The 25020-nt window shown below is 45.3% G+C and overlaps 1 protein-coding gene across 1 annotated transcript in view; it reads right to left on the bottom strand.

Moving 5' to 3' along the window:
* The window catches only part of ITGA8 (integrin subunit alpha 8), a 266086-nt gene that overhangs the window by 211107 nt on the left and 29959 nt on the right, over positions 1 to 25020 (bottom strand). Inside the window, exons 3-4 of the mRNA XM_040352410.1 lie at positions 15146 to 15246; positions 3472 to 3595 (exon numbers count right to left, since the gene is read on the bottom strand). Of these exons, the coding sequence (XP_040208344.1) occupies positions 3472 to 3595; positions 15146 to 15246 (225 nt within the window). The remainder of the gene's footprint in view (positions 1 to 3471; positions 3596 to 15145; positions 15247 to 25020) is intronic.

The following is a 25020-nucleotide window of genomic DNA, read 5'->3' as shown; positions in this document are numbered from 1 at the left end:
GCCGGACCCTGCCGATTTTAAATCTCCCGCGCGCACGCGCGGGACTGACGTCATCGCCGCTCCAGCGAATCACAGCGCTGGAGCGGCGATACCCGGAAGACACGCCGGAGCAAGATGACATCCTGCTCGGCGTGGACCAGGTAAGTGGTACACACCTCGTTCCGAGGTAAGTATTTCATAATAGGCTAGTATGCAGTGCATACTAGCCTATTATGGCTTTTGCATTGCAGGTTTGGGAAAAAAAAAAAAAAGCTTATGCGGTTTACAACCGCTTTAAGGATAGTTACAATTTTAATAAATGTTATTATTTGGATGCCAAGCTGTAACATCTATCGGAGAACAAGCCAGAATAAGCTGCATGGAGAAAGGTGGCAGATTGCCTCTGGGGGAGGCCTGCCTACTCCCAACTCCTGCAGTCCAGCTCCTCTCTCGAGTACACGCACAAAATACACTTTAAAAAAAAAAAAAAGAATAAGCTGCATCCTTGGAGTAGTGACTTTGTGTTCTAGTAAGTAATCCTTTGTAAATAATCATTAGATCTCACTGGAATTCCTACAGGAAATTCCCTCTGGAATAAAAACACATTCTTTGGATTTTATGCATTTTTAGACACTGTTATAGTTCTAGAAGCAGATGATATTTCCCTTGGGGTGGCCATGGACTAGCGGCTAAATGATGAGCATTGAGGCATCTGCCTGACTTTGAATGGTTTATGAGCCAACAAGAGAGGCTGCAACGTTGATTTTACCCAATCAGACTGCTTCTGAAGATCAGAACTACACATCAAGGCACTTCTTCATGGTCTGACATACATTACACACACTATTTGGCCCAAAGTTTGGTTATACCTGACCATCGCTCCTATATGAGCTTATTGGACATCCCATTCCAATACCATGGCCATTAAAATAAGACCTTTCCACCAGTACCGAAACAGGGTCGTCCAGCACCCAGGGCAAGAATGCAGACCTAAGCCCTCTTTCAAATGCATGCCATAGAAGGGTCACCACCATGTTACCATTCTTTGCCACCTTGTGCATGGTTGGCATAGGGTGCGCAATGCCCCTGCATGGCCAATCGCTTGCTTTCTTGTGGCTAGAAGGTAGTTTTGCACGTGCACAATGTGTTTTTGTGTCAGCTGTGGGTGGATGGGATGGAGAGTTGGTATGTTGGTGCATGGCATGACAGCTGTAGCTGTCAGAGCAGATGTGAAACTGATTTGAAGCTTTTGTGATGTGAGGGGGTGCCCCCCTCTACCGTTGTGCCTTGGGCAGCTCACCCCTTGTCCCGGCCCTGCCTTCCACCACCCCTTTGCAACTATAAGAACATTCCCTCTTCTAGGAGAGCTTCCCAGAAGAGGGAATGTATGTGGGAGCTTTTGCCTATCCAGCCAAAAGAACATTGGTGAGGTCCGGTACAGTAATGATGTTGGAGAAGACATGACTCACATTCAGCCTTCCAATTCATCCAAAGGGTGTTCATTAGTGTTGAGGTCAGGACACTTGAGTTCCTTCACACCATACTTGTCAAGCCATGCCATTATGGATCTGGCTTTGTGAACTGGCTTTGTGAACTGGCCTTCAGCAAATTGTTAACACAAGGTTGAAAGTGCAGAACTTTTTAAATGTCTTTGTAAGCTGTAGTTCCAGGAGTACCCTTCACTGGACTCAATAACTTTGAGGGGTGTTCACATGGCCACATAGTGGTGTGATGATCAGGTGTCTGAAACTTTTGTCCATATGGTGTATTTTGGTAATCAAAGAGTGTGGCGCTGCTCAAGCCGATAGGTAATCACTTCCCTGGACCCACTGCCAGACAGGGTGCCAGAGTATCCAAGTACCACTACAGAAGGCTAATTTATGTAATTAGAAAGGATCGCTGCTCTCCGGATCAGCCATGTAGACAACAATGAAAGGTTGCCTTAGCGTGCTTGTCTCTGCGTACCCCTACTGATGCGTTTCCCCCCACCCATCGGGGCTTAGTCATAGGGCTAATGACTAAGCTCTGATGGGCGGGGTGAAACACGTCATGGTTTTGGAGACACGGAGGCTGAGCTCGCCTTTCACTCTTGTCTACATGGCTGATGAGGAGAGCAGCAATCCTTTCTAATGACATAAAGTGTATTTTGTTTTCTCATTTCAGGTGGAGCTTTAGGCTCTTTTCTACCTGCGTAATCAGCATAAATTTTATTTTAGGCCTAGTACACACGAGAGGATTATCCGGACCGTTTCCGCGGATAAATCCTCTGGCGGATTTGGATCTGATGGTTGTACTAACCATCAGATCGAAATCCGCGCGGAATCCCTCCGCGGTGATGTGGCCGCGCCGTCGCCGCGATGATGCCGCGGCGACGTGCGCGACGCTATAAGATAAAGACTTCCACGCATGCATCGAATCATTACGACGCATGCGAGGGAGGGAATCGGACGGATTGATCCGGTGAGTCTGTACAGACCACCGGATCAATCCGCTGGACAGGATTTCAGCGGATGGATTTCTTAGCATGCTAAGAAATTTTTATCCGCTGGAAATCCATCGGCCTGAGAAATATCCACGGATAAATATCCGCTGGGCCGTACACACCACAGGATCTATCCGCTGGAACTGATCTGCGGATAAATACCAGCGGATAGATCCTCTCGTGTGTACGGGGCCTGAGAAGCACAGAAAAGTTCTACATAAATAAAGGGGGTGTTTTGTAGTTCACAGCAACAACTGGGCACAGCTAATAACACCTCTTAGGATTTCAGTGCAGCACAAACAGAGAGCGCAGGAAGTTATAAGCTCACTGGAATTCTGGCAGTATTAATATGTTTTTGTACTTTTTGAACAGATAAAACTAGACACTTTCAATGGCTATACTCATATGAGTACTCATATAAGTGGCCTCATGGCACTGCACAACGAGCTCCCAACACGGAAATTGGGCTCTCACCAAGAGCCTTGGGTCCCGTATTAATGATCAGGAATCGGGAGACCAAGTTCCTAATCACCTGATTGCTGTGATAACCTCTGATTGGCTATCACTCTGACCAGTCACTGTGTATCTTGCACCTGTGTTTATTTTCTCCCTTGAATGGAGAGAAAAGATACACTGTATCTTTTTCTCCTTGCTAGAGGAGAAAAAATGTAAACAAGGAAGTGTGTGTGTGTGTGTATATATATATATATATATATATATATATATATATATATATATATATATATATATATATATATATATATATATATACTGTATATTAAAAAAGGATAAAACAGATTGATCATTATAATTTATCTGAATACACTAAGTAGTTGTGATGATATGTACAGTTTTACTAACGCATGTCAAAGTTGCAAAAATAGGTTCAGGTGTTAGGATTTACCCTCCGTCATGAAAGGGTGAACAAGCCAAAAGGAAACAAATTAGAGAAGTTAATGGTTAGGGTTTACATACACTTTAACAGTAAGATGATAATTACAAGGACTTACGGTTGCGACAAGGAGAGTATTCTGCGTATGAGCTGAAGTTCTGAATGGCAATGTAGCAGGTCCCCACCGGGTCTCGTTCACTGGTTTCTTTTACGCTTCTCCAGTGGTATAAAGGTGCACAGGCCTAGACACAGAAAGACAGATGTTATATTGGAGCTACCTGCCTGGAAGTGGTGTACTGACAGCTCCTACTTAGCAACCTATCACCTATCATCCAAGCACACTATTAAAGGGACAGTGCACCACCAAAAGAAGGGCCCCATCAAAAGATGGCCAACCTTAATTACTAGATGACAGGTACTTTCTACCACCTCCAAAGGTACCCTCATACTAGCAATGCATACACCTGTTGGGGTTGTCTGCACAAGGTGTTCAACAGAACCCTTTTCTGATTCTTCTGAACTGGCTGAGGCTGTTTAGAGACTCTAGTTACCCGGTCGTAGTTTAATTTAGTCTTGCTACAACACCGAGGGCCAGCTAGTGGTTATTTAACCATTTCACCTTTCATAGCATCCTTAAGTCTGTATAATTACATGTTTATTGATGTACCCTCTGTTTGTTGGCATTGCCTTAATGCATTTAAGTAATTATCTCTAAGCTGTTTGCGGCCTTATTTGTGTGCATTCTTAGATTGGTAGGCTACCCATATAGCAAGGATGACTTGCCACAAATTTGTGACAGTGTTGTGAAGTATAAGGCCCAGATTCACAAAGCACTTACGCCGACGTATAACACGTTACGCCGACGTAAGTGCAAATGTGCGCCGGCGTATGTGTGCGGCAGACCCACAAACCAACATGCGCCTAAAAACAGACTACACCCCGCCGACGTAGCTTGCACACGCCGGCGTAGGGTGGGCGCACATATGGTCTGGGCACATGGTGCTGCTCCCATTGATTAGCCATTAAACATGCAAATGAGGGAAATACATAGATTCACGAATGTGCGTGTGCCCGGCGCATGCTACGCGAGATGCGCGTAAGTTGTACGTCCGGCGTAAAGTTATTCCCCATAAATGAAGTGCAACCCGGCAACAGACATGCACAGGTCTGCATCAGGGAACACAAGCCGCCGTATTGTGTGTTGGACGTGTGTCTGGCTGGGCGTACGTTATGTTCACGGCGTATGCGGTGATCCTGCGTAGCTTAGACAGTTGTGCCGGCGTGGTTGTGAGCAGGCGCAGGGGGGTGCTGTGCATGCGTCCATGTCACGGCGCATGCGCAGTTTGTGATACGTACCTGTCTGGCACTCGGCCCATCATTTGCATGGGGTCACGCCTCATTTGCATGGGTTCACGCCCACTTCAACCTACGCCAGCGTGCGCCTTTGAAACCCACGCCACACTGGCGCAGCGTTGGGAGCACTGGCTTGCTGAATGCAATGCTTGCCTCTCCGCGCTGCGTTGACGTGGCGTACGGTGTTTGCTCTACGGCGGCGTAATGTGCGCCTTGCTCTCTGTGAATCTGGGCCGATGTCTGTTAACTTTCTGTACTTCTTGACTGGCAAGTTGTACACTTGCAGAGCACTTGAAGCACAAGTTCTAGTTGACATTTTTCGAATTTGTAGCTTATTTGCCTGGCAAGTCTCTAAGGCCCCGTACACACGACCTAACATGTCTGCTAAAACTGGTCCGCGGACCAGTTTCAGCAGACATGTTCAGTCGTGTGTACGGCCGACTGGACAAATGTCCGGCGGATCGGACAGGTTTCCAGCGGACAAATGTTTCTTAGCATGCTAAGAAACATGTCCTCTGGAAGCCTGTCCGTCGGACATGTTCGGTCGTCTGTACAGACTCACCGTACATGCCCGCTCGGCCGAAAGCCCTCGCATGCGTCAAAGTGATTCGACGCATGCGTGGAAGCATTGACCTTCCAGGGTTGCACACGTCGCCGCGTCATCGTCGCGGCCACGTCGCGATGCGTCACCGCGTTTGTTTTCCGCTGGGATTTTGGTCTGATGGTGTGTACAGCACACGGACATGTCCGGCAGCGGACATGTCCGATGGAAACGGTCTGCGGACCGTTTTCATCGGACAGATCCACTGGTGTGTACGGGCCTAACAGAAGCTCTGCAAGTCTACAGCATGAAAATTCAGCCACAGTGACCCCCTGTGGTGGGATGACTATAGCACAACATAACTGAACCAGAACTTGCAGCATGTTTGCAAAGAAAGTTGATCTGGAGTCACACATGGCAGATGTGCTGAAATTGTGAAGCCTGGCAAGTCTAGAAATAGCTTAGCACATTATTATTTAAACTTGCAGCACAATTACTTGCTATCTGGATAATAACGCAGTTGAAAACAGCTTTAGTATATGACCGAGTGTGTCAGTGGGGACCAAGCAGTTAAGAGAGCAGAACAAAAGACCCATCATCCCCAGCAGCTCTAGGGGGGGGGTAAGCACTACATATGCTATAAGTGTCAATCTAGTATAGTATTTTAATAGATTGTCCTTTATTTGGTTCTGGGACTCTCATCATAACCTATACAGTTGTTTTGACTTGTAAAGACAAGAATAACTTAGCTGTCTTTTCTTGTAATACAACAATGAATCGCTGTCTGATTATTTCCATCAGTGAGGTTTACACCACAACATGAAAAAATGTATCTAAAAACATGACAGTTTGAAAATATCCCAAACTAAACTATTTGCCATAGCTGTCAGATTCCATTCACCCTGCTGAGCTTGAGATGGTAAACAGTTCTGTCTTCTAGCAACTAGGCATGTGCAATTTTTTAAGTTACGAATACGTTTTCCATCAATTTTCGTTATTTTAGTTGATTCGTTAACATACGAATGAACGAACGGTTTAGCGCAATTAATAACGAATAACGATATTTTCTAAATAACGAATATGAAAAACAACGAACATACGAAAGATGAAAGAAACGAAAACATAGAAACAACGAAAATACCGAACCCAAAAAAAATAATAATTACGAAAAACAAAATGAACGAAAATGCAAACTTACTAATATTCGAAGACCGAAAAGAAAACAACCGAAATGCCGAACAAGGAATAAAAAACGCAAATCAAAACTAACGAAAAATAAATTACGAATCTTCGGAAAACGGAAATGAAAACAACGAAAATACGAAATAATGTAAATTAGCTTTCGTTAGTACTGAAATATTTCTGGACATTGACAAATAGCCACTGAGCGCTGTCCCTTTCCTCTGAAGAGGTTTGTTCCTTCCCCCAATGAGCTTCTTTCTCATTACCTCCTGGCTCCTTGTGTCTTTTTCTGTGTTAGACTGCAGTGCATCTAATTTCTAGATTTGTATTTGTAATATCTGACATATTTTAGTTTTCTTCTACATCAGACTTCATTCTAGGCAGGGTGTGTGTGCTAACTAAGACAGTCAAGTCAATCACAGTAAAGTACGAATTACAAAATTACGACGAGTAGTGTGTCGAATAAACGTAAAATGTATTCTAACAGAATTACGAATGCAATAAAAACTACAAAAGTACGTTTTTACAATCAAAGGAAATTAGACACGAAAATATGAATGATCATAAAGCAACGAAAATATATTTCTTACGAAAATACGAATGCGGCATGATGGAAAATATAATGTAAATACGAATAGCAAAACAACGAAAATTAAACTAACGTAAAAACGAACAAACGAATAAAATCATTTTAAAAATACGAACGCAGCAGAATACAAAATATAACGAAAATACGAATCTCGATTCAACGAAAAATAAACTAACAGAAAAAAACGGAAACGGAAAAAAGAGTGTTACGAAAATACTAAAGAGTACGAATACGATAACTAACGTCTTACGAAATTACGACTCATTACGAATCACGATAAACGAACAGAAATGAAACAGAAATAAACAAAATTTTTTGCTGTGCACATGTCTACTAGCAACACAAAAATCACCAAAATATCACAAGAGGAAAACTCCTGCAGAGATGGCACCTCTCCTACAATCAGAGTTTACAGAGATGACGTCAACATACAGGACCCATGACAGATCCTACCAACTGCCAATCTCCAGAGTACAGGTATACTGCTCTATTCCTTCCATAACTCAAATACAAGTTGCAGCAACTCAAAAGAACCCAACTGCATACTGCATCTAGGTTTCTGAGTCTGATGACCAAAATGGACAGATATTACACCAATGCATGCTATTGAACAAAACCATAAATCCATCCTTTTTGCAAAAAGAAAAAATGTGATTTCATTAATTTTTTGCATTAGAGAAACTTCAACCAGAACAGCGAACACGTGCCCCAGGTCATCTCCGACAAATCAGACGCTAACATATTTTGAGGATGTCCCCTCTTCCTCAGAGCTGAATGTCTGCTATCCCATTGCATCATATATACTAAACGTATGGAAAGACTACACAGCGAATCCCCAATTAATTGCTTCTCTTTGTAGTTTTCATACCAGTCTAATTTAAAGGTCCACTTTCGGGCTTGTTTATACTTGCTTCAAAACGTGTCATTGGACATGCTTTTTTAAATCACTCTGAATGCCAATAAAAACCCGTCACTAAATAAAATGGTAAGCTTCCAGTCCTGTTAACACATTGCATTTGCTTTGCTTTGCATCAAAAATTATCCCCCGTGTTGCTTTCTTTGTGCTTCAAAGGGACCTCAAAGCCTCCACAGAAGTCTATTACAAAGCTCGCTAGCAGCACCGGCAGCTTTTGAGAGGCTTTTATTCAGCGTTAGCTTCTCTTTATGTTGGAGGTATTGCATGTATGAGACATCTTAGGATACATTGGGAAACCAACAAGCAAACCTGAAAGATGTCACCAGCAGTCACTTTTTTTTCTTGTGTATATATTCTAGAAGTGTCTGGTGCAGACATCACATCTGTTGTGCAGAGAAGAGCAGCAGGAAGGGGAGCAGGGACCGGAGTGGAGCAACTAGCAGACAGCACACATGGTGTGCAACATAGGAAGACGCTAAAGCAGAAGGTGAGCGGGGACTGGAGAGAGATGACTGAACAGTAGAGTATCAGCAGAGCTGGGGGACCGGAGTAGGAGAAACTAGCAGTGGCGGTGCATCCATAGAGCCGCCCCCTCTCTCTCCTGTACCGCCACTGAAATACAATACATAGATTCATGCATTGCATAAATCTATGTATTGTTGCTGCCGCCCCTGGTGAGAGCCGGCCATCTGAATAACAGCAGCTGGTTGGCTTTGGAAGTGCCTATCAGAGCCAGCGGCCCTCAGGCTGTAATCGGCTTCCAAATAGTTATCCAGGGGACGCACAGGGGGTGCGTTCCCTGGATAACACTGACAGGCGTCTCAGCCAATCAGGTTCACCGGTAACATGATTGGCTGAAGTGTCATCTAGGGCAGGAGAAGACATCGAGGGACGGTGGAAGCAGGATGGCTGACCCCAGAAAGGTAAGTGCCCGACGGGGGGGGGGGGCATTTTACAGGGCACAGTGGCAGCATTTTACAGGGCACAGAGGCTATAATTGATGGGCACAGTGGCTACAATTGATGGCACAGTGGCGACTAATGATGGGCACAGTGGTGACAATTGATGGCACAGTGGTAACAATTGATGACACAGTGGTAACAATTGATGGCACAGTGGCTGCGTTTGATTGCATAGCACAGTGGCTGCGTTTGGCATGGCACAGTGGTGACAATTGATGGGCACAGTGGTGACAATTGATGGGCACAGTGGTGACAATTGATGGCACAGTGGCTGCGTTTGATGGCATGGCACAGTGGTGACAATTGATGGGCACAGTGGCGATAAATGATGGCACAGTGGCTGCGTTTGATGGCATGGCACAGTGGCTGCATTTGATGGCATGGCACAGTGGCGACAATTGATGGCACAGTGGCGACAATTGATGGCACAGTGGCGACAATTGATGGCATGGCACAGTGGTGACAATTGATGGCACAGTGGCTGCATTTGATGGCACAGTGGCTGCATTTGATGGGCACAGTGGCTGCCTTTGATGGGCACAGTGGCTGCCTTTGATGGGCACAGTGGCTGCGTTTGATGGGCACAGTAGCTGTGTATGATGGGCACAGTGAGGCTACAATTTTGTTTTTCGTTTGTTTGTGCCCCCCCCAAAAAAAATTTGAGCACCAGCCGCCACTGGAAGCTAGCAATGTCACATGTGGGGCTCAACGTGGGAGCAATATAGTGGGAGGTGGGCAGGGACAAGAGAGAGAGGGAGGAGGATCAGCAAACCAGAGGATAAATATAGTTGGGGGTTACTATTGAGTGGGAGATCAGCAGAGCTTGAGGTTACTATTAGGCGGGGGGATCAGCAGAGCTGGGGATACTAATGAGTGGGACATTAGCAGAGATGGAAGTACTACTGAGCAGTGGGGATCTGCTGAACGAAAGTACTAATAAGCTTGGGATCTACTGAACAAGGGTACCAATGAGTTGGGGATCTGTTGATTGGGGGTACTACTGGGCCATTTTAAAGTATCACTGAAGCATCAAAAAAGCATGTTGAAGCTGTAGGCGCTGTCACACTTTGAATGACAATTGCAATTCTGCAACTCTATACCCAAATGTACTTTTTATAAAAAAAAAAAAATCACACAAATAGAGCTTTCTTTTGGTGTTATTTAATCACTGCTGTTTTTTTTTTTTGCTAAAAAAATGATTGGCCACTGGAAAGCCTCCTGTCCTGGAGGCGACTTGAAGTTGCCATGTAAGTTGCCTGTTGATTCATACTCAAGTCGTGTCCAAGTTGCCTCCCAAAGTCGTGCTGGAAGTCGCGTTGCCCCTGTGTGAATGGGCTCTTAACATTTTTGTTTAAACTTGTTTTTGGCCAATAAGAAATTCACAAAAATCTATACCTAATAAATAACACTGTCTAGTAATGATTAGAAACAACTCTAATGAATAAATTGGATAAAATAAAATGTATACTTCTGTTTCTTCCTTATAAATACTGGAACCACTTCTCAAAGAAAAACAGGATTCGTCTAGCAAGGGAAGGAAGTTTTACCAAATGACCTTTTATTGACGTGTTATACGATGTACACTGTGACATCACGTTACCGCTGGATGTAACGAGCTGCTGTCTTTCTGAAAGACGTTTAGGAAGGAGCTCAAATAGCTGCAGACATATTTTCAAATGTCTAGATGCCACAACATAAGACAAAGACCTCACTAATTGGTCTCCGGTGGATGTCGTTGGTCAGAACTGTCTAGTGGCAGTATGATTGTGGGATGGGATGAAGGCGCAGCACAAGAAGTGAGTTTGTGAGCCATAGGAAAGTATACTATAAAGTCTCCTAGACATATACATACTGGGGTAGATTCAGTAACATTTGCGCAGTTTTTACGTAGGCGCAGGACACAGTTTTTGCCCTGTGCCCCTGCAAATTTTCTGCGCTACCCTCGATTCACGGAGCAGTAGCTCCGTAAATTGCGTGGGCGCTCCGGCAAAATGCCCGGCGTAAGCGCGCGCAATTTAAATGATCCCGTAGGGGACGGGAATCATTTAAATTAGGCGCGTTCCCGCGCCGAGCGTAGGGCGCATGCTCCGTCGGGAAACTTTCCCGACGTGCATTGCGGCAAATGACGTCGCAAGGACGTCATTTGCTTCAAGGTGAACGTGAAAGGCGTCCAGCGCCATTCACGATTCACTTACGCAAACGACGTAAAATTTAAACTTTGCGACGCGGGACCGACAGGTATACGTAACATTGGCTGCCCCTGCTATTAGAAGGGGCAGCCTTACGCGAAACCCGACGGACGGAAACGACGTAAACTGCGTACGCAGGGCTCGCGTAACGTTGTGAATCGGCGTTAGTATGCAATTTGCATACTAACGCTGACCACAATGGGAATGCCCCCTAGCGGCCAACGTAAGAATGCAGCCTACGATATGACTGGCATAAGAGCCTTATGCTAGTCATATCTTAGGCTGCCGTCGGCGTAACGAGGTTCCTGAATCAGGAGCATTCGTAACGCCGGCGCAAGTAAGCAATTGCGCTGCGTAACTGTGGTTACGCAGACGCAATTGCTTCTTGAATCTAGGCCACTGAAATTAAAGACCCAAAGATCTTAAAGGGGTTGTAAAGGTACAATTCTTTTTTTTCTAAATAGCTTCCTTTACCTTTAGTGCAGTCCCCCTTCACTTACCTCATGCTTCGATTTTGCTTTTAAATGTCTTTATTTCTTCTGAGAAATCCTCACTTCCTGTTCTTCTGTCTGTAACTCCACACAGTAATGCAAGGCTTTCTCCCTGGTGTGGAGTGTCGTGCTCGCCCCCTCCCTTGGACGACAGGAGAGTCAGGACGCTCTCTACGTTGCAGATAGAGAAAGGAGCTGTGTGTTAGTGGGCGTCCTGACTCTCCTGTAGTCCAAGGGAGGGGGCGAGCACGACACTCCACACCAGGGAGAAAGCCTTGCATTACTGTGTGGAGTTACAAACAGAAGAACAGGAAGTGAGGATTTCTCAGAAGAAATAAGGACATTTAAAAGCAAAATGGAAGGATGAGATAAGTGAAGGAGGACTGCACTAAGGTAAAGGAAGATATTTAGGGAAAAAAAATTGTACCTTTACAACCCCTTTAAAGAGCCACTCCACCCAGAACAAACAGGGTTACATAGTTAGTCTGGTTGAAAAAAGACACAGCCAGTTCAACCCACAGAGAAAGGCCAAACAAAAACCCCAATAAAGCATGAGATCCAATTTGCTCCAGCTGTGGGGAAAAAATTCCTTCCTGATCCCCCATGAGGCAATCAGATATTCTTTGATCAACTTTACCTATAAATATTAGTTTTTTAAAGCAATCTTCTGAGCTGTCCAGAACCAACTCTATTCCACATTTTCACAGCTCTTACTTTGAAAAAAACTTTTCCATAGTTGGAGGTTAAATCTCTTTTCCTCCAGATGTAAAGAGTGCCCCCTTGTCCTTTGTGATGACCTTAAAGTCAATAACTCAACACCAAATTCACTAGATATCACCTCTTATATATGGTGATCAAATCCCTTCTTAATCTCCTCTTCCCAAGAGGGAATACATTTAGTTTCTCTAATCTTTCCTCATAGCTGAGCTCCTCCATGTTTCTTATCAGTTTGGTTGCCCTTCTCTGCACTTTCTCCAGTTCCCTGATATCCTTTTTGTAAACTGATATTTAATTTATTGGTAGAGACTTGAGAGTTAAAGAAGAAGTTTGGGGTATTTAAAAAAAAAAAACTACTAGCATAGATTTGATGTTGCAGCTGTTTATCGTCCGCTTCAAGCCTGAGAACTGAGCGATTACATGACTGCTGATCATTCAGTTCTCAGTTTTCTCAGAGCTTAGATGAACAAACAAGTTATCGCTTGTGAAACGCGTCTACCATTGCCTGTATCTGTCTGACCCTTTTGACAATAAAGATGACATCAAGATAAGTTGGAGTTCCAGTGTGCGACCAATTTCTTGATTTATTCCTCTTCCGCAGTGGTGAGCCGAGGTCTGCACCTGTGATCTATCTTGCATCTGATTCTGCCTGGAGCAGTGTGCTTCTCCTTGGGCCAGATCCAGAGAGAATTGGATCGGCGCAGCGTATCAGAGATACGCTACGCCGCCGTACCTTACCTGGCGGAATTTGGAATCCTCAAAGATTTCGCGCCGTAAGTTACGGCGGCGTAGTGTATTTCTGGCGGCGGAATTCAAATCGGCGATCAGGGGGCGGGTTTCATTTAAATGAAGCGCGTCCCCGCGCCGAATGAACTGCGCATGCGTCGTCCAGAAATATCCCGCCGTGCTTTGCGCGAAATGACTTCGCAATGATGTCATTTTTTTAACTTAGACGTGAGTTACGTCCATCCCTATTCACGGACGACTTACGAAAAAAAAAAAAATCAAATTTCGATGCGGGAACGACGGCCATACTTAACATGGCAAGTCTATCTATACGCCGAAAAATACCAGCTTTAACTATACGCCGGAAAAAGCCAACTACAGACGACGTTAGAAAATGCGACGGCCGCGCGTACGTTCGTGGATCGTCGTAAATCGCTAATTTGCATACCCGACGCGGAAAACGACGTGAACGCCCCCCAGCGGACGCCGAAGTATTGCATCTTAGATCCGAAGGCGTACGAAGACGTACATCTGTCGGATCTAACCCAGAAGCCGTCGTATCTTGTTTTGAGGATTCAAAACAACGATACGACGCAGGAAATTTGAAAGTACGCCGGCGTATCAGTTGATACGCCGGCGTACTTGCTCTGTTGATCTGGCCCCTTGTTTTTTGCTGTCAATCAGGCAGCTGGGTGGATCCCAACAATACGGCCGGGATCCTTCCAGAGCATGGAACGGTTCTGTGGTGTCAGCTGACAGCAGCCGCTATAAGCCAACTCTGGGTGATAGGAGAACAAAAGTAAGTGCAACCCTGTGATCCAGAAGAGAAGTATGACCAAAAAAGCTTTGGCCGACAAGAATCTCAACAAGATCTCGTCGAGATTCTGGCCAAATTTCCAGACGAGAAACCTGAATGCCTCGTACACACGAATGGGAATCTCAGCAAGAAGCAGTTTTCTTGCTGGTTTTTGCCGAGAAATACGGTCGTGTGTACGAGGCCTTCCTCACCATGTCAGATGCTCTCTGAAGAGCGATCCGAACGTAGCTGACCAAAGCTAGCGTGAATAGTTTCCCTTTAATAAGTTTGACTGTTGACGTTCACATGCAGAATTCGGTCCACAACTGGTACTAACTCTGGGCCAGATTCTCTAAGATCCTGCGGCGGCGGCGCGCAAGCTATTTACACTACGCCGCCGCAACTTACAGGAGCAAGTGCCGTATTCCCCAAACACTTGCTCCGTAGTTTGGGGCGGCGTAGTGTAATTGGCCCAGGGTATCCCCGCGTAATTCAAAGGGGGCGGCTTATATTTAAATTAAGCGCGCCCCCGTGCCGATCGAACTGCGCATGCGCCGGGCTAAAAATATCCCAGTGCGCATGCTCCAGTTCTCGGCGGAAAACGTCAATGACGCCGACGTGTGCGTCATTGACGTAAAGTCGTATTCAAGAACGACTTACGAAAACAACGTACCCGACGGGAAAAGACGATGCGGACCCGACGCCATACTTAACATGGCATACGTGGGACTGGCGTAAGGTTACCCCTCATATAACAGGGGTAACCTTACGCAAACGACGTAAGCGACAGTTACGCGGCGCGATTTCGTTTGGGAATCGGCATATCAGGCTCATTTGCATAAACAAATTAGACCTGAACGTAAACGCCACCTAGCGGCCGGCGGCGAATTACATTTAAGATCCGACAGTGTGAGTGACTTACGGCTGTCGGATCTACAGCGTATCTATGCGAAAATGATTCTAGGAATCACTCGCATAGATACGCGGGTCAAAAAAGAGAGATACGACGGAGTTTCCTGAGATACTCCGTCGTAACTCTTCTGAGAATATGGCCCTCTGTCTGGACTTCCTAGCAGGAGGAAAACAGCAATAAAAATGGTTTATTTAGAATAGCTAATGATAAAAAGATTAGCAGGATAAAGCGATTATGTAGCCATTCTTCTAATAATAACAGCAGATGTGCCGTTCATTAATTCATATTTACCAGACTTGGAGACTTTTATATCGTAGCACAAAACGCAGCGTCTGCTTTCCATTGCTATAAAAGAACAGGCTGTGTATACATATTCTGACATCAGACATAAAGGTTTAGATTAAATTTCATGCTTACCACAACTTTTTCCTTATGAGACCTGACCATTGCCCCAAACCATTGTTTTGACTTGAATTCGACCGCCTGTTTGGTTCCATTCAGCCTGCTGTGCCTGTTGCCTGTACAGGAAGAAGAACATTAGAGCCCAGTCAGTCGGGATTCTCTGTTTCACGCTAAAATGCGATGCCGGGCTCGTTAGCTGGTCACTGAGTTACAGCCCTCATCTAACACAACATAAAAATACACAGGGGACAAAAAAAACATAAAAAATAGTGAAATACTAGAGGGCCAGCAACTAAATACTTCTGAAAACTAAAAGGCCGCTGAGGACGGTACAAAACCAACCCTGGCAAATACAAATGTCTTGTAACATAATTAGGTTCTTTTCTCGTTCTTAATGGTTTAACGAGCGGCTCTAGACAACGGATAAAACCAGTAATGTGACTAGGGTTGCTACCTTTTCTTCAAGTCAAACCCGGACACTTTAGCGGCACACAGCAATCTTTTTTATGGTTTTAACTATACATATATTTTGCAATTAAATAACATTTGTAATCATATGAAGTAAATCACAAGAGTCCCCCTTTTAGATCTGAACCCGCAGAGTCCCCCTTTTAGATCTGAACCCGCAGAGTCCCCCTTTTAGATCTGAACCCGCAGAGTCCCCCTTTTAGATCTGAACCCGCAGAGTCCCCCTTTTAGATCTGAACCCGCAGAGTTCCCCTTTTAGATCTGAAGCCACTGAGTTCCCCTTTTAGATCTGAAGCCACTGAGTTCCCCTTTTACATCTGAATCCGCAGAGTTCCCCTTTTACATCGGAAGCCGCAGAGTTCCCCTTTTACATCTGAATCCACTGAGTTCCCCTTTTACATCTGAATCCACTGAGTTCCACTTTTACATCTGAACCTGCAGAGTTCCACTTTAACATCTGAATCCGCAGAGTTCCCCTTTTACATCTGAACCCGCAGAGTTCCCCTTTTACATCTGAATCCACAGAGTTCCCCTTTTACAAGTGAATCCACTGAGTTCCCCTTTTACATCTGAATCCACTGAGTTCCCCTTTTACATCTGAATCCACTGAGTTCCCCTTTTACATCTGAACCTGCAGAGTTCCACTTTTACATCTGAATCCACAGAGTTCCCCTCTTACATCTGAACCCGCAGAGTTCCCCTTTTACATCTGAACCCGCAGAGTTCCCCTTTTACATCTGAATCCACTGACTTCCACTTTAACATCTGAATCCGCAGAGTTCCCCTCTTACATCTGAATCCGCAGAGTTCCCCTTTACATCGGAACCCACAGAGTTCCCCTTTTACATCTCAATCCGCAGAGTTCCCCATTTACATCTGAACCCGCAGAGATCCCCTTTTACATCTGAACCTGCAGAGTTCCCTTACACTGTAATGCCTCGTACACACGATCAGTTTTCCTGACGGGAAAACTGGCATGTTTGCTTTTGGTCGGGAAAACTGGCCGTGCGTATGCACCATAGCAGTTTTCCCAACAGGAAAACTGCGAGCAAAAAAATGAGAACTTGTTCTCTTTTTTTCCTGCCACGATTCTCTGCAGTTTTTTGCTCAGCAGTTTTCCTATGGGAAACACTGCAGTGGAGCATACACACGGCCGGTTTTCCCGACCAATGCTGTCATGGCAGTTTTGCTGTCATGGCAGTTTTCCTGTCGGGAAAACTGGCTGTGTGTAGACAGGGAAAAGCAACCAAGCAGGTTCTCGGTTTTCCCCTTGGTTTTCCCGGCGGACTTTTGACTACAAGGAAAACAGATCGTGTGTACGAGGCATAAGGGGGGACTCTACAGACTCTGATGTAGGGGAGAACTCCGGGGTCTCTAACATAAAGATCCCCTCCCTTCAGAGACTCGAGAAACTCGAACGGAATTCCTCAGAATTTCCGATGGAAAAAATCCTATGGGGCATACACACAGTCGGAATTTCCGATGGAAAAAGTCAGTTGGACTTTTTCCATCGGAAATTCCGATCGTGTGTATGGGGCATAGCTCATGAGATATTGCGAATTAGCTCATCGCACAAATGTTTGGAGCTCAAGTTATGTAGGTTTATGGGGCATACACACGATCGGAATTTCCGATGGAAAAAGTCCGTCTGACTTTTTCCATCGGGAATACCGATCATGTGTATGCCCCATCGGAGTAATTTCATCGGAAATTACGATGAATTCCATCGGAGTTTACATAGAGAACATGTTCTCTTTTCCTCCGATGGAATTCCGTTGGAATTCCGATGTGAATTTGATTGGACAAAGGTCCGATCGTGTGTACAGGGCATTACAGTATCTTTCAAATAGCAGTGCTTTGATATCATCAATATTACATTAAAGGGGTTGTAAAGACAAAAATATTTTCCTCTTAAATTAAAGTCTGACAGTAGCTGATAAAGTAAAAAGTAATGTTTTGCATTATAACTAGTTTGATACCTGTTGAAATCGAGCTGTTTTATTCACCTCCGTCACTCCTGAATCGTTATTCTCACTGACTTCCTTGTTTGCGGTGCGCATTCATTCTTGCTACATCACGGCCTAATGGGAACTACAGTTCCCATTAGGCTCAGCCTCCATGCCTGTGAGGGATAAGAGAGCATCTTCACGCAGGGCTGTAGTCATAGGGAGGGGGTGAGCACATTCTGCTTTCCACCAGGCTCAGATGCTGGTGGAAAGCAAGAAGAGGAGTGACAGGAAATGGAATTTTCAAACCTGGATTACTGTATTTTGGAGGTCAAAAGGAAAAACGAGGTAAGTGATATTTAAATGCTCTAGCTTACAGCAATCAATTGATCTAATAAAAAACGAACCTTTAGTGTTCCTTTAATGATGACATTTTATTTATAAATGTGACACAGCATAAGACATAATGATGGGCGTACAGTCATGGGCGTCCGCTGAAATCTTTTCAGGGGGGGCGCTTCCGCAGCGGCGATACACATTTAACCCTTTCTTTAACCACTTAAGGACCAGCCCATGTACATATACGTCCACAATATGGCACGTACAGGCACATGGGCGTATGGGTACGTCCTCCCCTATTAGCGGGTGGGGGGTCCGATCGGGACCCCCCCCGCTACATGCGGAGGTCGGGTCCGCTCGGGGAGCGATCCGGGACCACGGCGCGGCTATTTGTTTATAGCCGCTCCGTCGCGATCGCTCCCCGGAGCTGAAGAACGAGGAGAGCCGTGTGTAAACACGGCTTCCCCGTCCTTCACTATGGCGGCGCATCGATCGCGTCATTCCCTTTATAGGGAAGACACGATCGATGACGTCATTCCTACAGCCACACCCCCAAACAGTTGTAAACACATACACAGTGATCCCTAACTCCTACAGCGCCGCCTGTGGTTAACTCCCAAACTGCAACTGTCATTTTCACAATAAAGAATGCAATTTAAATGCATTTTTTGCTGTGAAAATGACAATGGTCCCAAAAATGTGTCAAAATTGTCCGAAGTGTCCGCCATAATGTCGCAGTCACGAAAAAAATTGCTGATCGCCGCCATTAGTAGTAAAAAAATAAAAAAAAATAAAAATGCAATAAAACTATCCCCTATTTTGTAAACACTATAAATTTTGCGCAAACCAATCGATAAACGCTTATTGCGATTTTTTTTACTAAAAATAGGTAGAAGAATACGTATCGGCCTAAACTGAGGAAAAAAAATGTTTTTATATATGTTTTTGGGGGATATTTATTACAGCAAAAAGTAAAAAATATTGCTTTTTTTTCAAAATTGTTGCTCTATTTTTGTTTATAGCGCAAAAACTAAAAACCGCAGATGTGATCAAATACCACCAAAAGAAAGCTCTATTTGTGGGGAAAAAAGGACGCCAATTTTGTTTGGGAGCCACGTCGCACGACCGCGCAATTGTCTGTTAAAGCGACGCAGTCCCGAACTGTAAAAACCCCTTGGGTCTTTAGGCTGCATATTGGTCCGGGGCTTAAGTGGTTAAATACTAGCAGGGGTTAAAAGCGCCCCGCTAGCGGCCAAATAGCGCAGCTAAAACGATGGTAAAGCAGCACTTTTTAGCGACGCTTTACCGATAACGCGGCCAGTTGGCAGTGTGAAATAGCTCTTGAGATAATTCAGCTTCACTCCATGCCCATATAAATATAGCCTAGAGAATGTACAGACCACCCTTCAGCACAGACCCCCCCCCCCTTCAGCACAGACCCCTCCTTTCAGCACAGATGGACCCCCCTCTTCAGCACAGCCCCCCCATTTCGCACAGACCACCCCTTCAGCACAGACGGACCTCCCCTCCCCCCATCCCATTCAGTACCTCAGATCAGCCATCAGCACGGCCGGGTCACAGCAGGTTCCCTTCCCCTGTGTACACATAAACACTGGAGGGGGAGGCGGCTTCACTCTGCTCGCTGTGTCTGTGTGACATCCGGCCCGGGACCACTCAGAAAGCCCGCGGCCGCGAGACTTCAACACCTTCTCGATTTTCCAGGGGGGGGGGTCAATTGCCCCCCCTTGCCCTATGGAGCGGACGCCCATGCGTACAGTAATAATTATATTACATCGGCACGGTGAGGACCTCAAGGATTGTCAATATCTTGCCCACATGCATGAGGCAGTGGGATAGCTAGGGCCCATGGATACCATAACCTGCATGCTGAGACTTGTTGTATGACAGCATCTGGTGCAGGTTGTCTTCCTCTACTCATATGGAAGAGCCAAATAAATGTAACACATGGTCCTGGTAAGGGGAACCATATGGCTAAGAGGCAAAGGACAATCACAAAGGATCCCAGGTCCTAATAAAAAGCAGACAGCCTGTTTAGTCGCTCCTCACGCTGTGATGTGAAGTGATATTCCACGTGCTCCAGTCAGTGATCGGTCCCACGTCTCACCACACACTGCTAATGGACTTTACTCTGTCAGTGTGAGGACAAAGTCTGTTCACATTTATATATCAATTTCCTTTACAACAAAGCCGTAACATGGGCTCCGAGGTCTTCAGGAGAAAAATGCTGAAAACCTACTTTTAGGCTCATGAACATGGCCACATTCTCCCATGCATTGTAAACACACTGAGTATTTTTGGTGCCCGGGATGTCCTGGTGCTGGGTACAGCTGCCCATAGACATGAATGGGTGAAGGCAGCTCTACACAGCTATGGACTGTCACTTGCATGTAATGGTGCAGTCACATAGATGTAATGTCCTGATAGCAGGTAGAGTACATTTAAAACATTACATCTGTGTGCCTACACCACTGTGTACAGCTGCCTTCACCCATTCATGTCTATGGGCGGCTGTACTCAGCACCAGGACATCCCAGGCACCAAAAATACACAGCTTGTATACGTTGCACATGCGAATGCGCCCATGTGCATGAGGTGTTCCGCTTCATTGGCGGCCGGTGGTCAAATTTGGGGGGGGGGGGGGGGGGGCCAGCAGACCTGGCCCCCTTCATTCACACCCTCCCCCTGCGCCGCTCTCGATAGATCAAAGCAGCCATCCACTACACAAATGCCCCACCCCAGCGTTCGATAGGCCACGATCCTCTCTCAGGCTGCATTCACACCTGAACGCGGCGTATTTTACCGCGATTTGCCGCGACAAATTGCGGCGTTTTGTCCCGCGATTTGCAGCGACAAAACGCGGTAAAATACGCCGAGGTAACATACACAGGAGGGGTGATCAACATTGTCGGCTATGGCCGAATGCCTAAAGCCGCCTGAACAGACTTGTTTTGAGCTTCAGGCATTTTGGCGTTCGGCGTGGAGATGTGAACCATCTCCATAGCCGACAATGTAAAATCACCCCTCCAGCGTATTGCAGGCTGCAATAGCGTCGCGCTACAGGCGACAATACGCCTAGGTGTGAATGCAGGGTCACTGTCACCACTCTCCCACCCCCTGGTGCGGCGATTGATGGATCAAAGCGGCGATCCACTACACAAACCCCCCAGCGTTCGATAGGCTGCGATCCTCTCTGACTGTTACCCCCCACGCGGCTCTCGATAGATCAAAGCAGCGATCCACTACACAAACCCCCCCCTCCTACCGCTTGGTAGGCCACGATCCTCTCTCAAACAGATGTATGTGAAAAGAAAGCTGGTTAATGAGATTTGGACATCTCTGGATCTTCTGTTGCCTACTAGTCTGAGGTGGGGTAAGATCACTGTTTGTTATGTGTTTATTAAGTACAGTAAAACCTTGGATTGCAAGCATAATTTGTTCATTCTTGTAATCCAAAGCACTTGTATACAAAGGTGTGCGCAGCCTATTGCATTAGGGTGTGCACCCCAAAGATCAAACATATTTGCATGTGTATCTACTGTATACTGATGGTGTCAGTAGAGCAGTGGACGGTGTCAGTGGGGCAGTGTATGGTGTCAGCAGAGCGGTGGATGGTGTCAGTAGTTTTTATTTTTAATCATTTTTTTTATTTTAGAAACCCCATTAGGGAGCTTTGGTGAAATATCAGGGGTCTATTTCTGTGCGTTACTGCACATTTAACGCAGTATGTTTCTGTGCATTACTGCATGTTTAATGCAGTATATTCCAGTGCGTTAGTGCATGTTTAACGTTGTATATTTCAGTGTGTTATGTGCCATTTAATGCTGTATTTTTCTGTGCGTTAGTGCACGTTTGACGCAGTATATTTCGGTGCAATCTGCACCACACAGGGTGAGTAGGGTTTGCCTAGGCACACCTGGCACACCCTGTGCGCATGCCTATGCATGTATATCGAAGTGAATTTCCCCATAAGAAATTATGAAAATTCAGATGAGTTGTTCCACAACCATTTATTCATAAATCCTTCAGTTTATAATCCATATAAAAAGATTATAGCAATGTTTTGTAACCTTAAAATGTCCATCCACAAATGGAAGCCTCCACAAGGGGATTAGAAGCAAAATCCAGCAAGCGCTACAGAGTATAAAAGAGAGGCGCCTCTAAGTGTAGCAATATAGTTACATTTAATGAAGGTACAAAATTAACCACCCCAGTTAATGCAATTCGCCTTAAAAAAAATTTAGGTCGAATTTTGCTTGATCAGATAAGAAACAAGAAACATTTTCTGTCCTTTGCAGTGTTAATTTAAATGACTAAAATCTTTTAGTTGACTATAATACGACTAAGGCCCCATGTACACTGCTTCTGCTAAACGGACGTACAGAGGCACTGAATTCCATCTACGTTTATAGTCGTTTCTAGGCAGTTGAGTTTAGAGGCTTTTTTTGGAAAGTTGAGTTTAGAGGCATTTCAAGCGCCAAACGCTTCTAAACGCAGCTAAGCGCGGTAACCCGCGTTTAGCAGCGTCTCGTTTATTGGAGTTTTTCATTTCTGCCCATTTAAAAAAAAATTACGATTGAGGGAGATCTACATTGGATCCTTTTGCCATTTATGGCCAGCGTTCCAGCCTAAAGGACCCCTGGACTGAAAAGCTAGGGGTCCATTTTTTTCGGTGATTGGAGACACAGGAGGGGTGTGTGACGCACCTTGAAGTTTTAAGTTTGGAGCACAACTGCACTTTATGATTGGAGCACATTTGCACAATGTACCGTATTTATCGGCGTATACCGCGCACTTTTTTGCCCTGAAAATCAGGGCAAAATCGTGGGTGCGCGGTATACGGCGATACTCGCTTTCACCGGGCCGAGTTTGAATACTGCGCCGACATATACCGAGCGCAGTACACTCGGGTATAGTCAGGCAGTCTCGGCTCCTTCCGCGCTCACGTCCTGGACGTATAGGACGTCAGCGCGAGAGTTTCCGAGCATTGCCGACAATACACGAGTGTACTGCGCTCTGTATATGTCGGCGCAGTATTTAAACTCGGCGTGGGAAACGAGCGGGGAGGACGCGAGGACGCCGCAGAAGGACGCCGGACCCGACGAAGAGGACACCCGAAGCCGCAGACGGACCCGATGAAGAGGACACCCGAAGCCGCAGAAGGACGCCGGACCCGACGAAGAGGACACCCGAAGCCGCAGAAGGATGCCGGACCCGACGAGGCCGCCGTTGGATGCCACGCAAGACACCAAAACTGTAAGTACAAAAAAAACTTTTTTTCTACAGGATTCGGGGCAACTTTAGGGGTGCGCGGTATACGCGGAAGCGCGCTATACCGCGATAAATACGGTATATGGATGTTTTTTTTTTTCATTTGATTTTTTCACTCATTAATTTGATTGTTTATAGTATTGCAAGCGCTGTAATTATATATACTTTTTAGGAAGGAGGTTTAAGTGCCCAGTAGGCAAGTGGTTAAAAATAGCTTGGTTTTAAATATTCTAATTGAATGTCAGATTCGTTACAAACATAAACATGTTTGCAGACTGGGAACTTTGCCCGGCCTGTAATTTCAGAGCAAAAATGTTGGAAGTGGCCTTCCATTACACATCCTTCATAAGAAAGCTTCTAAAAATAGAGAAATACTAATGTATAACATTCCGCAGGCTGCAAGGTAAAAACATACATCTGTCGGGTAGAAGGCAGATCTGTTACATAATGCGGGGAACATGGAAGGGATCTTACTGAAATTGGCGCAAAAGGACATTCATATCAAATAGTAAAACCACATTTATCTTCCAATGACATCATGTTTATCTTAAACAAACTTTTTAACAAAATTGTAAAAGTAAGTTTTTCCAGCTGATTTTTAGAACACATTTGCTGTAAAACAGAGCTACCGCTACTTACAGAAAACGCATAAGAGTCAACAATCGACTAAAATTTATTGTAAAAGAGGGGACTTTAAATGAGGTGCATATAAACATGAGCCTCCATCCCTATTCTATGAAATACAGTAGGAGGTTTGGGACTTTAAATTAGGCAAGTATTAAAAAAAGAAAAAATGCATAAAAGGTATTTCATTTATTGGCATAAACAGTGAAAACCCATAACAATAGGTATGTAGATACCAGGGCTCAAGTCCTGCGGGAACGCGTGGGAACGGAGTCCCTGCACTTTTTTCACAGCAGGAACTCAGTTCCCTTTGCAGGACTAGAGCAGCCTTGAGCAGACGGGCCGCCCGAGCCAATTCTTCACTAAGCGGCGATGCCCAACTCGAGTCACTAGGGGCAGGCGAACCTTAGTAATCCTTTATGTTACTGGCCGCTTCCAGTATATGGATTCATCGGGTAGTTTGCGGGCATTCCGTCACTTCCTCAATGCCGCAATGTCTCCTGGGAGCTTTTGTCATTGTTCCCAGGAGACATTGCGGAGGTCTGCCGCGAGTTATCGCGGGATTTAGAAAGAACTTGAGGTTTAGTAATAATGCATATGAGCGTATCATTTTTTTGTTTTTTCGGTGGGGGAGTGGATCTTGGGTGGGAGTTCCCACACTTTTTTCCCCAGGACTTGACCCCTGGTAGATACGGTATATAAAAATGATCCTAGACATGCAGGGCACATCATGAATGGATTATACTGTACACTAGAAGCAAAATACACATACCATTGAACCATAATGTAGGATATATTGTATCACGTCATGAAGTCATTTATATAGTATAACCAAGTATAATATAGTAAAACCACATATTGCAATAAAGCTTTAGACATAATGTACCTGTATACTTGCCTCATTTGAAGTCCCAAACCTCCTACTGTATTTCAAATCTACTGAAATGAAAAATCTTTCTATGTAAAATCAATGTGCCTATCAATGAGGGAAGGTGGAAGCACTAAGGGTATAGAGGAAGGAAAAGGGGAGCACTAAGGGTATAGAGGAGGGAAAGGGAGAGCGCTACAGGTGTAGAGGAGGGAAAGGGGAGGCACTATGGGAATAGAGGATGGAAGGGGGAAGCACTATGGGTATAGAGAAAGGAAAGGGGGAGCTCTACAGTTATAGAGGAGGGAAGGGGGAGCACTATGGGTATAGAGGAAGGAAAGAGGGAGCTCTACAGT

This window comes from Rana temporaria, chromosome 5 (genome assembly GCF_905171775.1).
Source record: "Rana temporaria chromosome 5, aRanTem1.1, whole genome shotgun sequence".
Lineage (NCBI taxonomy): Eukaryota > Metazoa > Chordata > Amphibia > Anura > Ranidae > Rana > Rana temporaria.
The sequence above is the reverse complement of the archived record's forward strand: the minus strand, read 5'-3'. Positions and strand labels throughout refer to the sequence as shown.